Below are 18,053 nucleotides of genomic sequence, written 5' to 3'. Positions count from 1 at the left end.
ATTGGTATATCTCCACTTGGAGATATATACACACAAAATATACACTTAGCAACAAGCCGGAAAAGCATAGAAATGGGACTCTATGGGGAGGCTAAACTATATACTAAGAAAGTGGTATAAGAATGGAGGAGCCCAACCATAAGTGTGTCAGGATCCCAAGGGCTGGGGAAGTAGGAAATGACCAGAGATAAGTACTCGAAATTCCACAGGCACCCGGGTTCAGAGTGGTTATCGAGATGGGTCTCCCATAGGCTAACACAGGACTGTTGCGGTTAGACTTATGGATTCAAGACCCTTCCCAGTGGGCCCAGAGGAAACTAGTTGGCATAAAGGTTAGAAAGTGCCCACACAGAAGACTGGAGTACCTACACCAGGGAGCCCAGGTGCATAGGGGTGAAGTGGCGTTGGAAACCCATGTTGAAGTCAATGGAAGCCTCGATTGTCCAGCTGCTGTTGTAACCTGTAGACCAGTTCAGTGGAATCCAAAGGTGGATTCCGGATGTAAAGAACCTGAAAGAAGGGAAGAGCGTCCAGACCACTTGGAGGTGCCCAGGCGGTGCAGGTAGGCAATGCTCACGCTCTTGGAGGTGAAATTCCAGCAGGATGGTGGAGGAAGTTCATCTGCAGAGTCCAAGGGATGCAGGAGATCCTTGGAGCTGCCCACGAGCTGTCCCACGTCAGTGGCCAGCAGGACCACCAACGAGCCTTGGCAAATGCTAATAGCTGTTGCAAGTAAGATTGCAGGTTTCTGGGGACAGCAAGGTCCTAGTGACTCGACCCTTGGAGGGGAGTCAGGGCAGGCCTTCACCAGGAAGGAAAGCAAGACGGAGTTGGAGGAGTCCCCACGAGTGACCCACTGACAGCAGGCACAGGGAGACACGGATAGCCCTCAGCAGCACAACAAATTAGAAGTCCCAGGTCGCAGGAGCTGCAGAGTGGAAGCTGATCTTGAAGTTGCAGAGTGCTGGAGGCTGGGGCTTCTTGGAGCTCGAAGATCTCTTGGAGGAAAAGCCAACACGCCTTGGCAAGAGCAACAGTCGTGGTGCACAGGGGTTCTGTTACAGTGGCTGCAGCAAGGGTCCACCATCTCCCAAGTTGGGCCGAAGACAAGTTGGACCCAGGAGGACCACAGAACCACTATATGTGAGCAGAGCCTTTTTGTTGTCTGTGGGACAGCAAGATTCCAACAGCCAGTTGTCGTCTTGAGGTGCCTGCGGATGCAAGGGAGTGGCGTCTTCCCTCCAAGGAAAATTCCTTCTTACTTCTTGGATGCAGACAGAATCCTTGTGACCCTGGAGGATGCACAGTCACGGACGCTGCAAAAATCTTGCAGGAGCTGGAGAAAATGTTGTAGTGGGAGTCCTCCCAACTGAATACAGTCTTGTTTTAGAACCAGCAGCGGTTCCAGAGGCCAGGAGTAGTAGATGTCTTGCAGAGAGTTCCTTGAAGAGCCTTGCTCGACAAATCTGAGGACCCACCCTCAGGGGAGCCCTTAAGTAACCATAAAAAGGGGTTGGTCACTCTCTACAGTGACCCACTTATCAGCGGGGTCAGGGACTTCATCTACCTGGCCTAACCAGTTGGATGTTCCCAGGGGCCTCTGCCCACCATGTTTCCACAATGGCAGAATCAACCGGCCACCTGGCAGAGCGCTGTGCACCTCCCTAGTGGAGGAGCTGGACAGGGTTGATGGTCACTCCCCTGTCCTTTGTGTGGTTTCGCGTCAGAGCGGGAAACGTGGGTTCTCAAACTGGTGCAAACCGGATTATGCAAGGAGGGCACCAAATGTGCCCTTCAAAGCAGTCTGGTGGCACTCAGAGGCCACCCCACCCCAAACCCAGAGACACTTATTTCAAAGGGAGAGGTGATCACACCTCTCCCTTTCAGAAAATCCTTTGTTCTGCCTTTCCCTGCTTGTGTTAGGCTCAGCAGCAGGAGGGCAGAACAGTGTCTGGGGGCAGCGTGGGCTGGCAGCCAGACCCCGTAAGGCTGCACAGGCAAATATGGGGGATCCTCTAAGGAACCCCAAGAGAGCATGGGATCATGCAACTAGCACTAGAATCGGTATCATTAGAATAGTTGTATGATTCTAACATGTTTAATACCAAACATGCCTGGGTTCAGAGAAGCCATTATATAGTTGGACCACTCATGTTGACCAGTGTCCACTACATACCTAGAGATGGCTTCCCCGCACTTACAAAGCCCAGGTATTGGAGTCTGGAGTTTGTAGGGGTACCCTCACACTTAGGAACGTGCTCCCTGCCCTTGGGCTGAAGGGCCCACCGTAGGGGTGACTTACAGTGTCCAAGTGCATTGACTTCGACATAAGGCAACCCTTATATCCTAAGTGAAAGGTGCATGCACCTTTTCATGCAGGGTGCAATGGTAGGCCTGCAGACACAGTTTGCATGGGCTCCCGTGGGTAACAATACATGCTGCAATCCATAGGAGACCCATGTTGTACATATGCCCTGGGTAAGTACCATATACTAGGGACTTACACGGGTACATCAGTATGCCAATTGTGGGATGTAAAAGGTTACCAGCAAAGAAGGGAGCACAGACACTGTGGTCTTGGTTAGCAGGATGCCAGTGTACTAAGTCTAAACACACTGACACCAGGTAAAAGGTTGGGTAACTATGTCGGAAAGATGCTACTTTCTTAAAACATTTACCAACACTAGATCCAGTAGAAAACCCTCTACTGTGCATGTGTATTCTAGTGTGGGCACTAAGGCCATGCAAGAAGCCATCATTTCTAAAAGATGCATCAGTATTCTAACCGGAAGGGGGCGATTTGGCGGAAAGAAGGGCTGCAGCTTCTGAAAAATTAGCACACTTTGAGGACTGGGGTTAAGTCTTGTCCGTGACAGCAGGTGGACTGACCCTAGGAAGGGTTGAATCTGTATGTGCGGAAAGTGGGACTTTGTTGCATTTTTGTGAATTCCAATCTCAAGAAGGGAGAAGGTAGCTTGAGTGTGCGCTAGGCTTTGCTGCCTGCTGCACTCTTTATCATCCAATCTTCAGGACAGGGGAATACATGTGTGCCTACCCTCCTGAGTTGGAAGCATACAACCGCTAGGTATTTTGTAAACACCCTTGGGGTTAGGGTAACACTTTGAATTGGTAATATTCTACATTTACCACAAAGCAAAGGTAGCGCCAATTAGTTGCATGTATTTGTATGAGAAAGGAGGCATCCTTCAGTTCTGGAACGGTCGTGAAGTCGCCTTGCTGAAGCACAGGGATATCTGTAGGGTTGTCATATGGAAATGTTCTGAGGATGTATTTGTTGAGAGACGTGAGGTAAATTATCAGTAAGGAAGCTGTCTTTATAGAGATTAGAAAATAGAAGGAGTACACCCCTTTGCTCTGATGGTGGAAGGGCACTGACTATGGCCGCTTTCAGCAGCAGCACATACACCTCTTCTTAAAGTTAAAGATATTTGACGCTTAAAGTGTGTGGATGGGGGGTAGAATGTTTGGTGGGATGGAAAGGAATTGTAGGCAATATATGTGTTGGACTAGACTTAGGACCCAGCATCTCAGGAGATTTCTTCCCAACAAGGAAAAAACTGCCATAACCTTCTCCTGACAGTTGTATTGTGACCACTCAGAGATACCTGGCAAGTCAAGTTTTGAGATGGAGGCTCCTTTAGTAAGAGTGCCTCTACCTTTGCATTTGTTGCAGTTTCCCCTGTATGACCCAAATGTGCACCTCCTACCTGCTTGCTAGTGAAGCAATTGCTGTGGGTGCTGGAATGATTGAGGCTGTTCTGAAGAAGTGGCCTTTGCTGCACCCCTAAACAGATGCCTAGGGAAGGAGACCGTGAAAGATAGTGTTTAGAGGGCCTCCATGTTGCTGGCTATCTCAGTATCTTTCTTAATCTTCTCCAGCATCTCCATTTGATCGACCTGGCACCAAGGAGGTGCTCTCCACCAAAGGGAGGGCCAAATATGTTGTACCTCTGGTGTGAAGTCATAGAGAAGGAGCCACAAATATCTCCATAGGATCACGAAGGTGTTAACATCCATAGCTGCTCTATAGGCAGCATTCAAGTTGACTGTCTCTTCAGGTACAATTTCCTGCCCAGTCTTTGCTGAATTGCTCTGGGAGGTGCTGCAGCCGACCCTCCTCCTCACTGTTCTCCAATGAAACATGAGCAGGACAACAGAGTTTGAAATCCACCAGTGCACAGTGGCCCTAATTTCAACCCTCTTCTTGCAGCATCAGTTCTCTTGCTCTTCTGGTACGGTGGGGGAGCATCTACTGCAGCTTGCATAGAGGCCTGTTTATGGGTGGCATGCACCACCAACGAGTCCGTAGGAGCATATCCCTGATGTAAGTAGGGTCTGAGGGAGAAGGCGTATATATTTTCTCAAGTCTGGGAGCAACCACACAGGCCCGGACACGTGCCTTAAAGATGTTTGCAACCAGCTTGAGAATCCCCTTTAGAATTGGGGGGAACTGCATTTTCTGTCTTTGACAGTGTTTCCATCAGGAAGTCTCTATCCTAGGGGATGGTGTCCATGTCCATCATATGCTATGGTGGAGCTCTTTTCATGACCTAGCAACATGCGACTATGTCATGAGGAGAAGAGGCCCTGTGTAGATTAGGCTCTAGATGTGGGTCCACTGGGAGTCTAAATCATAATCTTCTCACAGATCTGTGTCTGAGGATAAATAAGTGCCTTGTGATCTTCAGGAGGTGTTCAAGAAGTGGACTGTCTGTATTTGAGTAACACTGTGGCGACCCTAATGGAGAATGCTAAGGGGCTTATGTTGGAGTCACACCCCATGAAGGTGGTGGAGGGAAAGTAGCTACGTGAGGAGGAGGGCTAGCTGTTGAGTTCTTGAAGCACTTGGGTTGTGATGGAGTGTCTGGTGGAATGTCCAGCATGGGCTTCTTCTCAAAAGTCAGCCTCCTCTTTTTGCGCATCTGCTCTGTGGCCTTCAGATCTTAGGAGGAAATTTTTCCAATGTGTGGATGAATGTCTCATCAATTTTCTCAAGCAGTTTCTTGAGAAATGCCAGAGAGAACAGTAGAAGGGGGGGGTCTCGTGGCAGACGGTGTATTTGGCACTGATGGGGTCTTAGAGGATGGCTTCAGGGTTGACAGCATTTTTGGGTCTGAATCGGGTACTGACACAAATAAGTCTTTTGGCTTCAATGGTTGCTCTTGCTTATCTGTGCTGGGAGGCTGATGGGAACCAAGGCCTTTGGTTGTATCCTGCTTTTAGTCCGATGCTTTTCCATGGTGCTGACCAGAGGCCAAAGGCTGGGAAGGACCTGAAGGTGGCACATTTTAATGTGCTGGGTTGTCTGCCTGCCACCGGAGGGGCCGTGCTCCACCTCAGTGTGTGGCTATTCATGAAGTTTATGATGTCAGGGTTCAATCATACTGAGGACCCTTGACACTGATTTGCTTCAAGACCAGGTAGCAGATGTAGAGAGAACATCTTGCTGCTTGGGTTCTTCTGTCTCAAGAGGCATCGGACTGAATTACCTCTTGGCTGGGCTTGTGCACAGGTAGTTTGTGGAATTAGAGGTCTTCTTGCTCCTCTTTCTTGGCCTAAGAGGATCGGTCTCACCAAAGATGTCAGGCGTGGGGTCTATGGATAGGCACTGCATTGTGATACTTACCAGGTGTCAATCTCTACACTGCCAAAGCGGGGGATGGACGGGGTATTGGGTTCATGGCCACGAAGATCTTACCACAAGCGTTTAAGGCACTAAGGGGGTTATTACAACTTTTTTGGAGGTGGTAATCCGTCCCAAAAGTGACGGTAAAGTGACGGATATACCACCAGTCGTATTACGAGTCCATTATATCCTATGGAACTCGTAATACGGCTGGTGGTATATCTGTCACTTTACCGCCACTTTTGGGACGGATTAACACCTCCTCCAAAGTTGTAATAACCCCCTTAGTCCGGAAACCTTGGTGGTATGCGTCCGAACTGCATGGCGGAGAAAAATAATTTAAAGAATGGAGGAGTTGGTGCCTTTGCGTATCCCCTATGTTAGCAGGAGTCACAGAACACCTCATGACTCAAAGAAACTTTACAACATCTGAGCAGAACAACTGAAGGCAGGAGTATGTAAACCATATGTATCTACAACCCCACATGCTATAAACCTTATTCTTCTAATGGATGAGTGCTCGCGTAGGTTCCCAAAGGAACTACATAATTCTGTGCAAAGGTGGCAGGTCGATGATCTTTTGATCATAAAAAGGAATTCAAAACTTCTCTACCAAATCTAGATTGATCCTCAATGTCAGATATACTGTGAAGTTTAGAATGAGAATGAATCATCCACCTATTTGCTGCATTGCATATCAGCAGGGACTCCCCCTCAGAAGTACACAAATATATGGAGAGCTTATTAGCAAATTCATGATACTTGTCCTCCATAAAATATACCTACATAAAATTAGTTTGTTTCCTGACTGCTAAACCTCATATTGTCATCCATTCAACAATCCTTACTCTTGTAAATGTAATAACTTAAGTCCCCATGAGGATAATACAGCAACCCTGTTTCTCTTCCTTTGTAGTATGATGCGGTGGAAATAAAGGGAGTAAAATCACTTGCAAAATATGACTTTCCTAAACAATACTGGGCAATAAGGAAGGTCTCATCCTCAAAGATAACCCTTCTTTAGAAAAAAACAACAAGAGGTGTAGAAACTGGCAAAGTCTGAAGCTTACCAACATGTCTGGCTAATGTTATAGCCAGAAAAAAAATCTGGGTTCCAAAAATAAATTATAATTTCTTCATATAAATATTGTATCCTAAAGATGAAACCCATAAGTAATTCTGCACTGTTATTACAACCCATTAAGCGAATCAGACCAGAGAAACAAAATGTGTTTTCAAAACATGGATGACAATGTTAAAAATCAGAATGTTGCTTCAACAGTGAAATACCATTTCTGATGTATGTTGTTGAAATGTTCCAAAACACATGGAATGACAGTTTCATAAACATTACTTGTTTGAAAATTATTTTTTTCATCAATTTTCAGGAGATACAGAATTATGCACTACATGTAAGACATAATCTAATCAAATGTTGGGATGAGGAATTTCATCAGTCAGCCAGTAGGACTGCCTCACATTTAGAAAGTGTTGCTTATCTTTCGGAAGGGAGTAAAACAAAAGAACACATCAAGATGCATAGCAATAGGCCATGCTATAGATTACCTCCCAACTGTCTGGCTCTAAAAATTCTCTCTTTTCTGTAGCTTTCAGAAATTCCTCCATAGTTACCAATCGATCATGGTTTATGTCAACCTAGAAAAAAATGGCACATAATTTAACACATTTCTACTGGCAAATCTATAATTTGCAAGCTCCTAAACTGTGAGGGTTTATGTATGATACTTGTAATGATGCTTCATATTATTCTGAATATTTTGCAATTGCTTTCATATATAGCTATACCCATTTATAGAGCAATGAGCATAAAAGAAACTTGGATGATGTCATGTGATTTGATGATGATGTCATGTGATTTGAGATGTCACGAGTAATGTCATAGAACAAGTCATGTGTGATGCAATATGTGAGGTCATAAACAGAGCTGGGGGGTCGCAAGTTATAGTTAGCTATGCTATACTAACTATAACGGCTGAATTTCTGTGTTTTGTTTTTGCTCAAATGTTAACGTTATCACTGACATTCACCTAACTATAACATTACTTCAACCAGTGTAAATTAAAATGCTTTGCATAATTTGACATTGTACACAGATACTTATTCATTCCAATCTCATCATGAACATAGAAGAAATCACTCTACAATTCACAGCAAACTGTTGACAAAAGGCAAGGGTCCCTTAGGTAATCTGGAGCAGCCCTTATTATATTCGTAAATTACCATTTTTATTCAAATCAGTAGGCACCTAGGTTATCTGCAGCAGCCCTAGATATTCTTAGGTCATCTGTGGCAACCCTAAATATTCAGGAAATACCCATTTTTTCAAATTAGTAGGCATCTGGACACCTAGCCTGTGGCTTTCAGTTCTTGCTTGTTCTGGAGTTATCCATTGACACCGCAGCTGCCTGGGTTTTCCCGCCAGTTATCCAGACCTGGTTTTCCCACTCACCGTTCTTCCTGCCAACAGAAGCCTTGCCCACCCCAGGACCTACTTAATGCAGGTCGCAGTGTGACCACATCAGTCGGCACCTAGACACCTAACCTATCACTTGCCACTGGCTTCCAGTTCCTGCTTGTTCCAGACTGATCCAGTGACACTGCAGCTGCTTTAATTTTCCTGACTGGGTTTTCCCACTCACCATTCTTCTTGCCAACACAAGTCCCACCCACCCCAGGACCTACTTAATGCAGGCGGCAGCACGACCGCATCACTGGCACGCCAAAAGCAAGCCTGTCCGTGCCTGCACCGCACTCAGCAACACAACCCCTCCCTCTACCCGAAGATACACCGTCACCGAGCTCTACACCCTTGACCCTAATACCGCAACAAACACTGCTGACCCACCGTCCACGTTAAGACATTTCACCTGCACCCACTGCCACAGCGCACATACACACACACACACACACATACTTCAGCCCACCAACCAGCCCTGCCCGAACACACCACCTGAACAAAAACACCAAAACGCTTCTTAACACACGCTCAAGCATGCAAGCATTCCACCGAATTATGGGACCTTATTGCCACCCTCGCACCCAACATCGTCTTCCCCACCGAGGCCTGGCTCACCCCACATATGCCCCAGACAGCAATCCCAGACGGATATAAAATCACTCACCAGGTCTGCACCAACGAGCCAGGAGGAGGAACAGCCATCATCCACAAAGAGACCATACGGTGCACCACCACCAACACCGCCATGGAACATCTCAACTTCAAGCTCCACACAGATGACAAAACAACCATCAGAGGCACCCTTGCATACTATCCCCAGACCTGTGCTCCAGCTTCTGAAACATCTTTGTAGACTTCATTGCACCCCATGCCTTACATTCCAAGAATTAACTCTTCCTCGGAGACCTGGCTGTTCAAACAAGCCTCCAAGTCCTGCAAGCACTTGGACACACGATTAGGTGATTAGCCACTCTTTATAAATCCAGACAGATTAATTGATAGAGCATGAGAAATGAATTGCACATTCAACTATCAAAAAATCATTGATTATCTCCTATTGTATTTATTTACATTTAAAATGCTCAAAAATATATACAGGAGAAGGGAGAAGACAAAGCTATTTTGCCTAAGTGGGCAAGCAAATGCAGGTGAAGAAAATATGCTACTCACCTGCAACTGTAGTTCTCTAGTATTGGTATCTTTCATAGATTCACATGCTTGAATCATTCTCAGTCGAAGTGGGAGTTCCAGAGTAACCTAGAAAGCAGCAGAGTATAATCGGCAAAGAATTCAATGTTAGAGACATTCACTTTTACAGCTTATTAGTATCATTAAAATGACCCAAAGTCCATCCACTCAGGCAACAGCACCCTTTAGAATCCTCACCAGAGGCTCCAGTCCTTCATATTTTCCCGCACGAGGGAGAAGTAGAAGCACAGGGCAATAAGGGGAGTAGGGTGGATCGCATGTGAATCTATGAAACATACCAATACTGGAGAACTACAGTTACAGGTATGTAATTTATTTTCTTCTCCATTATTGGATCTTTCAAAGATTCACATGCTTGAATCAGAACAGTCAGCAGTTTGTGTATGTAAATAAGAGGAAACCAGATGGTGGAAAAGAAGGAATTAGAATTTGGCTCACTTTGTTGGAATAGATGGAGTAAAACAGCTTACCCCACTCCAGCATCTGACTTGTCGGACACATCCAGACAGTAATGCAGAGTGAAGGTGCAGCTGCTGGACCGTGTTGCTGCTCTCCAGATCTTCTGAATCGGTACACCAGCAGATGTAGATGCAGCTTTTGTAGAATGAGCCTTGACTCTGCGCATCAAGGGTTTTTCCTGGATGGCAGAATTGGATGGCGGCTGCAATCAAACCTTGTGATAACGGACTGGAAAACTGGAAATCCTTTCTTAAATTGCCAAACGATCAAAACAACTGGTCTGATTTGTAAAATTGTTATGTTCTGTTCAAACAGAACCTAATACACCTTTTAACATCCATTGTTTGAGGATTGGAAAAAAATGTCTTTAAAACAATGGGCCCATTAAGATGAAACTCTGAAAGTATTTAAGGTATCAATTTAGGGTTAGTTCTCTAGGCAACACAGTCTTTCTTGAACTGTATAAGAGGCTCTTTTATAGTAAAGGTTTGTAGTTCACCGACCCCTTCCAGCTGATTTAAGTGTTAGTAGTAATGCCATTTTCCAAGTGAAATATTTTAAGTCTGCTTTGAGGACTGGTTCAAACAGGGCTTTCATTAACTGGCTTAGCACAATAGTGAGATGCCAAGCAAGAAGAGGTTCCTGCACAGGAGGAAAACCCTAAAAAGCCCTTTGATGAACTGGTTGGTGATCCTTGATGACTAAAGTGAGGGTGACTTTTCAGTTCTCCAAAAGCGAGGTACTGCCGCTAGATGCACCCTTATGGATGAATGTGCAAGGCCAGATTTTTTCTAGATGTAAGAAATAGGGCAAAATCTGTCCAGGGGTTAAAGAGAATGGGTGTAAACCATTTTGTTGGCATCAAAATCAGAAACGTTTCCACTTCAGCTTATATGTCTTGTTGGTTCATTGCAAGGATTTCTCTACAATTTGTAGGAATGTCTGGATTTTCGAACTCGAGCCAGGGCAACAAATGTTAAGACGACGGATTGGGGTGCAGTATCTGGCCCTTGTCCATTGTTAACAATGTCGGACTGGGCGTTAGCTGAATGTGGAGTTGTTCCGAAAGTAGAATCAGCTCTCTGTACCAGAATTGCCTAGGCCGTTAGGGAGTAACAAGGATGAGCCGGCATGGTTCTCTCTTCATTTCCCTTAGTATCTGTAGGATTAAAGGACTAGGGGTTAAAACCGTATGCAACTATTTTTGACCAGTTTGTCTAAAAAGTATTCCCCCCATGATCCTTTTTGGTGATGCCAGCTTGCGTAGTATTGGCATCTGCATTTGTTCTTGGTCGCAAACAGGTTTAGTTCATGGTGTGCACCACTGAGTAAAACTGTCTTGCAGGAGTTGATGGTCAAGCTCCCACTCGTGGCAAGTTGAAGTCAACCTGCTTAGTGTGTCTGCCAGCACATTTTATGCCCCTGGTGTAGGGAGCTGGCTTCTGGTTGCAGTACCCCCCACCTTTTGCCTGGTTTTTAAACGCAACTTTGACTGAAGTGCACTGGGTTCCTGCTAACCAGGTTCTCAGTGCCAGTGTCGCTTCCCTAACACAAGACAAATGGTCACTTGATCCCCAAGTGACCAGGCCCTTGAGCCCCCTGTAAGTTGTGCCCCTGGAATCTGGGCATGGGTACTGAAGAGGGCCCTTTGGAGCTGCAGCACAACTTCTGCCACTCTGAGGGACCCAGCACCAACCCTAAGTAGACTGCAATCACAGACTGTGTGACAAGAGGCTTCCAAAACTGAAAACACTACATGGCATCCAGTCTGTACGCCAAGCCCCTTAAACACAGTACACAATTAAAGTAAGTCACCCCCCCCTAGCATGCCTTCCAGCCCTAAGCCAGGGTGCATTATATGGCATTTGAGGGCATATCTGCATGAGCAGAGATGCCCCATATATATCTTTGTAGATTTTCAGACATAGTAAGTGCCCAGAGAAGCCATCTTAAATGCATGTGCTGGACACTGGTCACTACGAGTTTCTCTGCTACATGATGGCTTCTCTGAATACAGGGATGTTTGGTATCAAACATCTCAGATTAATAAACCCTCACTGCTGCAATCTTCCCCTGATAGGTGCAGAATGATCAGGGAGAGGGAGTCAGTGCTTTGTGGCTGGTGCTGTGCCAACTGGGGAAAAACAATTGCCTGTACCCTTTGCTTTGCTGCCCCTGTATGTGCCACAGTAGTAGCCTTGGGAGATGATTGGTGACTCTATCCTCGGTGGTATGAGGACGAGGCATCTGAAGAGGTTGTTTTGGAGCCTGCCTTAGAGGAGTAACGGTGAAAGGAGCCACGTGGACTTGGTGTCTGTAGTGCACCCATAAACGTTGCAACTTCAGTATCTTTTTTCATTTTCTCTAGAGCCAGATCAACATGAGGGCCAAAAAGGTGTTCCTTAACAAAAAGGGACATTTAAGAGAGACTGTTGTACTTCTGGCTTAAAGCAAGATATGTGCAGCCAGGCATGGCGGTGCAACAAAACACTTGTATTAATGCCCCTGGCAGCAGTGTGTGCACAGTGTACAGCAGATCTAATGGAAGTATTGGAAATGAGCTGCCCTTCAGCCACAATCTCATGCCCTTGGTTTCTATGCTCATCTGGGAGGCGTTGGAGAACTTCCTCCCTTTCGTACCAGTGGATACAATCATATCTGGCTAAAAACCCCATGGTACTAGCAATATGCCTGTGATTGGCGGACTGTGCTGCAACTAGCTTGCCAGAAGCCTCAATAAGTTTACTCATTATCCTTAGGAGGAGAGAGACTGGCAGCCTGGGAAATAGCCCTTTTACGGGCGTTGGAGACAACCAAACAGTCAGGTGGAATTTGCCCTCTGATATAAGTAGCGACAGATGGTGAGGCATATATATATATATATATATATATATATATATATATATATATACACACACACACACACACACATACATACATACACACACACACTTTTTTTTTTTATATCGAACCTGAGCGTGATAATGCAGGCTTGTATGGGATCTTTAAATATAATGTTCACATGTCTCAACATACCCTTAAGTATAGGGAGATATTGGGTTGCCCTATGTGATGTGGAAAGTGTTTCAAATAGAACACCCTGCTCTATGGGTTATTTATGGAGGGGTACATGGTGGTATACTGCAGCACTAATAAGGAGAAACTACAGTCTTAGCCAGAATGTGCCCAATGTATATGGATTTGTCTCTGACGGACATCGAGCTTGTGGAGAACTGGTTCAACTGGAGTAAAGTCCAATTTCAGTGCCAGTTTGGAAACCTTCAGAGTCGAGATGGCTTCCTGCTGAAGTGGTGGTTGCCGAAGTGGTTGGTGCGAAAACGGTCAACGACTAAGGTGGAGCTGGTCGACTAGGCACCAAAGTGGTCGGTTTCGGCTTATGCTTGCGTGCAGAGTCCAAAGGCGGGGTATCTGAATCTGATTTTTGGTGCAGACCATGACCTGTTGGCAGTGGTGGCCTAGGAGCCTTATGATCATTAGAAGCCAAATGTTTTTTTAGGTGGTGGAATTGGGCTGTCAATACTCTCAGTACACCGAACCGGTGGAAGATCCTGCATCTCGAGGTTGATTTCTCAATAAAAAAGATCTCTTCCTTGGTCGCAGAGGCCTCGTGGAGTTCCTGCTCCTCTTCCTTGACATCCTGATGTCCGAAGATGTCAGATGTGTTGTTGACCTCGCTCTGTTGCATCTCCCTGCGACGTGCCCTCATGCCTAGTAGTTTTTTTTTGGATCAAAACAATTGGCATGGCTCACAGTCCTCTCCTCTGTGGTCTGGAGACAAACAAAGAATGCAGACACTGATGAAGATGGTCCATGGGTATTTAGCATGGCATCTCTGGCAGGGCAGAAACGGAAAGGCACCCATCAGCAGGGCATTCCACACAAGAAAGGATAGCATACAGGCCCAAAGGGCCTTTGTTTTGAGCATGTCAATCCAATGGGCGACCGTTTCCCACTCTTGAAATGCAAAGGTCGGGACAGGCTCAATAACAATACCGATGAAGTGGGGGTGGATCTTGAACAGAAGGAGTCAGGAAACAGTCTTGACTCATCTGCCTATTTTTGTAAGGCCCATCTGCCCCCAAGTGGGGGCAGAAAGCCCACCAGACACCAGGGTAGATTTGTTTTTAACAAGGGTGGGGGTATGGCTATACGAATATATGTTCTGATCACTGGCGGCAGATGGTGCAATTACCCCTATCCACTCCACTAGGGGGCAGAAGGCCTACTAGATGCCAGGGAATAAAAAAAATATAAATAAAAAATAGTGGGGTAGTGGCTACCACCCATTATGGGGCATGGGTATGCCCCCACCCCAACTGAAGGGAGTAACAGTCTTTCAGCTCTCCCCCGCATACTAAAAGATCTTATCCCAACCGCAAGCAAGAGGACATTTGATTATTTGCGTTTTGGTTTTACATTTGGGCCATGAGAGCTTGGCTAACTATCAAAATCGTCCCACTTGGAATGGTGAGGGCTGTCCTTTTTTGACTTTGGGACGCTGCCATGTAAAAAAATCTACGAGACCTAAACACATCTGGAAACTAAACATCTGGGTGAGTCCAGGGTGGTGTGCTTCATATGCACCCGCAACATTTTTTACCCCAATGCCCTGCAAACCTCCAACTTTGCTTGAAATCCCACATTTTCCCCACATTTTTGTGATTTAACCTTCTGGAATCTGCAGGAATCCACAAAGTTCCTACCACCCAGCATTATTGCATCTATACCAATAAAAATTCTGCCCCACTTGTCAACCTAAAAAAGTTTTTTTTTCAAACCGTCCTTTTGGACCCACTTTGGTTCCACCTCAATTTTTACATGTTTTTGGCTCTTCTCTGTCATAGGCACATGGCCCACCTACACAAGTGAGGTATAATTTTTATCAGGAGATTGAGGGGAACGTTGAGTGGTAGGAAATTTGTGCCGGTGCGGTGATCCCACACAGAAATGTGGGGAAAATGTGATTGAGGTTTGCTGAGGATTCTGGGCAAGAAATACCTCCCTGGACTCCCTCAGGTATCTAAGGCCATATGTACGAACACTTTTTCCCATAGACACAGAATGGGTAAAAACCTTTGCTACATCTGGCCCCTAGTTTTTAGAAATGTCTGGGTTTGGTAGGTTTCCCTGGAAGGCTGCTGAACCCAGGTCCAAAAATGCAGGTCCCCCCGCAAAAACAGGTAGCTTTGTATTTGATCATTTTAATGTGTCCACATAGTGTTTTGGGGCATTTCCCGTTGCGGGCATTAGGCCTATCCACACAAGTGAGGAACCATTTTAATCGGGAGACCTGGGGGAATACTGGGTAGAAGGAAGTTTGTGGCTCTCCTCAGATTCTAGAACTTTGCAGCACCGAAATGTGAGGGAAAATGTTTTTTTTTGCCAAATTGTGAGTTTTGCAAAGGATTCTGGGTAACAGAACCTGGTGAGAGTCCCACAAGTCACCCCATATTAGATTCCCCTAGGTGTCTAGTTTTCAGATATGTCCAGGTTTGCTAGGTTATCCTAGGTGCAGGATGAGCTAGAGGCCAAAATCCACAGCTAGGCACTTAAAAAAAAAAAAAGTCGGTTTTCTTTGGGAAAATGTGATGTGTCCATGTTGTGTTTTGGGGCATTTCCTGTCATGGGCACTAAGCCTACCCACACAAGTGAGGTGCTATTTTTATCCGGAGACTTGGGGGAACGCTGGGTGGAAGGACATTTGTGGCTCCCCTCAGATTGCAGAACTTTCTATCACCGAAATGTAAGGGAAGAGTGTTTTTTGGACAATTTTTGATGTTTGCAAATGATTCTGGGTAACAGAACCTGGTGAGAGCGCCACAAGTTATCCCATCCTGCGTTCCCCTAGGTGTCTAGTTTTAAAACATGCACAGGTTTTGTAGGTTTTCCTAGGTGCCAGCTGAGCTAGAGGCCAAAATCCACAGCTAGGCACTTTCCAAAAAACACTTTGGATTTCAATGTAAAAATTTGATGTGTCCATTTTGAGTTTCCTGTTGCAGGCACTAGGCCTACCCACACACGTGAGGCGCCATTTTTATCAGGAGGCTTGGAGGAACAATGAATAGCAGCACAAGTGTCATTGCCCCTTGTCCTGCTCTACATTTTCTCCTTCCAAATATAAGACAGTGTGTAAAAAAGATGTCTATTTGAGAAATGCTCTGTAATTCACATGCTAGTAAGGGGACCCCAGAATTCAGAGATAAAATCCACTGCTTCTCGACGCCTTTTATCGTGCCCTTGTTGGAAATACAAAAGGTTTCTTTGATACCTATTTTTCACTCTTTATATTTCACCAAATTAATTGCTGTATACCCGGTATACAATGAAAACCCATTACAAGGTTCAGTTCCTTTATTGGTTCTGAGTACCTAGGGTTCTTGATGAACCTACAAGCCCTATATACCCCTGCAACCATAAGAGTCCAGTAGAAGTAACAATATATTGCCTTCAAAAATCTGTCATAGCTGGAAAAAGTTATAGAAGAAAAAGTGGACAGAAAGCGGTTACTTTCTGCAGGAAAACCTTGAAGGATCTACACAAATGACCCACTGCTGAATTCTGAAGTTTTTCTACTTCTCAGAAATATTTAGCTGTCTGGGACCCAGCACTGGTTTCATACCCATTTCTGTCACTAAGTGGAAGGAGGCTTTAAGCACAAAAATAGTAAAAATGGGCTATGTCCCAGGAAATTGCCAAAATTGTGTTGAAAAATGTGGTTATCGGATTCAAGTCTGCCTGTTCCTGAACGCTGGGAAGATGGTGATTTTAGCACTGCAAACCCTTTGTTGATGCCATGTTCAGGGGAAAAAAAACACAAGCTTTCTTCTGCAGCCCTTTTTCCCATTTAAAAAAAAACTGAAATATTAGCTGTATTTTGGCTAATTTCTTGGTCTCACCCAGGGGAACCCACAAACTCTGGGTACCTTTAGAATCCCAAGGATGTTGGAAAAAAAGGATGCAAATTTGGTGTGGATAGCTTATGTGGACAAAACGTTATGAGGACCTAAGTGCCAACTGCCCCAAATAGCTCAAAAACAGGCTTGGCACTTGAGGGGGAAAAGGCCTGGCAGTGAAGGGGTTAACTGCTGATTGGTGGAAAGAACACACACAGCTAGAATGCGGACAAGGGAGTCCTGAGTACCCCCGGGGTCCGCCTTTCACCTGCACTCCCCGGCATCCCATCAGAGATGGAAAAGCATAGGCTATTATCCCTGACCAGTTCATCCATAGTGCAATGCCCATGGATTATGGTTGTGGGAATCTAGAGGAGAAGTTTGGCCATTTTGTTTTTTCTGCTGTGGCGAAGAGGTCCACGTCCATAAACCCCTAATGCTGGAAGTACCATAAGAGGACTCCTGAATGAAGTTCTCACTCATGGACTTGTTGCCGCATTCTGCTGAAAAGGTTGGCAAAGTTGCTGTCCTCTCAAGGGAGGCATTCTACAAGCAGGTGGATCCTGTGATGGAAAGCTCAGAACCAGATGGACTGAGCTAGCAAAGAGAGTTGGGTAGATAGAGTGTCTCCCTGCTTCTGTATAATAGATAGCTGTCATGCTGTCCATCTGGACGACGATTACACTGCTCTCTATGTAGGGAAGGAAGGCCTTAACGTCTAGATGGCCAACAAACAACTCTAGACAGTTGATGCGGAGACCCCCGTCAGTGAGATCCCACTGATCCTGGACAGTCAGGACTTGGAGATGCGTTCTCCTCCCACTGGTGATCTGAGAAAAGGTCATCTTTGCAATACTTTGCTGGTGTTCCACCACTCCACAGAGAGATGCTTGTGATGGCTTATCAGTACTTGATCTTCCCAATGACTCTCCCCCTGAGGCCACTGATGTAATAAGCATTCCTGCAGCGATGGCATGTGCAATCTTGCATGGGGTATTATTGCAATGCAGACGGCCATAATGCCTAGGAGGTTCTTAACTGTCTGGCATGTGACCTGTTGATTTGGCTGAAAAACAGTTAGCAACGCATGGGAGGACTGGGAATTTTGCTATGCTGGGAAAGGCTTTGCCAACCTCTGCAACGAGGATGGCTCCTAAATAGGGATGAATGTGAAGGGCTGGAGATGAGACTTTACGGCGATTATGATAAATCCCAATTTGTGAAAGAGGTCTATTGTGACTTGAGTAAGCGCACTGCACTGCTGTTGCGTTGCACTCTATCAGCCAATTGTCCAGTTATGGGAATACATAGAAGTCCTGTCTTCGCAGGTGAGAAGCTACTACTG

The 18,053-nt window shown here is 45.6% G+C and overlaps 1 protein-coding gene across 2 annotated transcripts in view; it reads right to left on the bottom strand.

Annotated features, from left to right (window-relative positions):
* NUCB2 (nucleobindin 2) overlaps positions 1 to 18,053 on the bottom strand; it is a 467,074-nt gene that overhangs the window by 133,595 nt on the left and 315,426 nt on the right. For both annotated transcript variants that reach the window (XM_069223731.1, XM_069223732.1), the window contains exon 10: positions 7,214 to 7,303. In XM_069223731.1, coding sequence (XP_069079832.1) covers positions 7,214 to 7,303 — 90 coding nt within the window. The remainder of the gene's footprint in view (positions 1 to 7,213; positions 7,304 to 18,053) is intronic.

This window comes from Pleurodeles waltl, chromosome 3_1 (genome assembly GCF_031143425.1).
Source record: "Pleurodeles waltl isolate 20211129_DDA chromosome 3_1, aPleWal1.hap1.20221129, whole genome shotgun sequence".
In the NCBI taxonomy this organism is placed as follows: Eukaryota; Metazoa; Chordata; class Amphibia; order Caudata; family Salamandridae; genus Pleurodeles; species Pleurodeles waltl.
The sequence above is the reverse complement of the archived record's forward strand: the minus strand, read 5'-3'. Positions and strand labels throughout refer to the sequence as shown.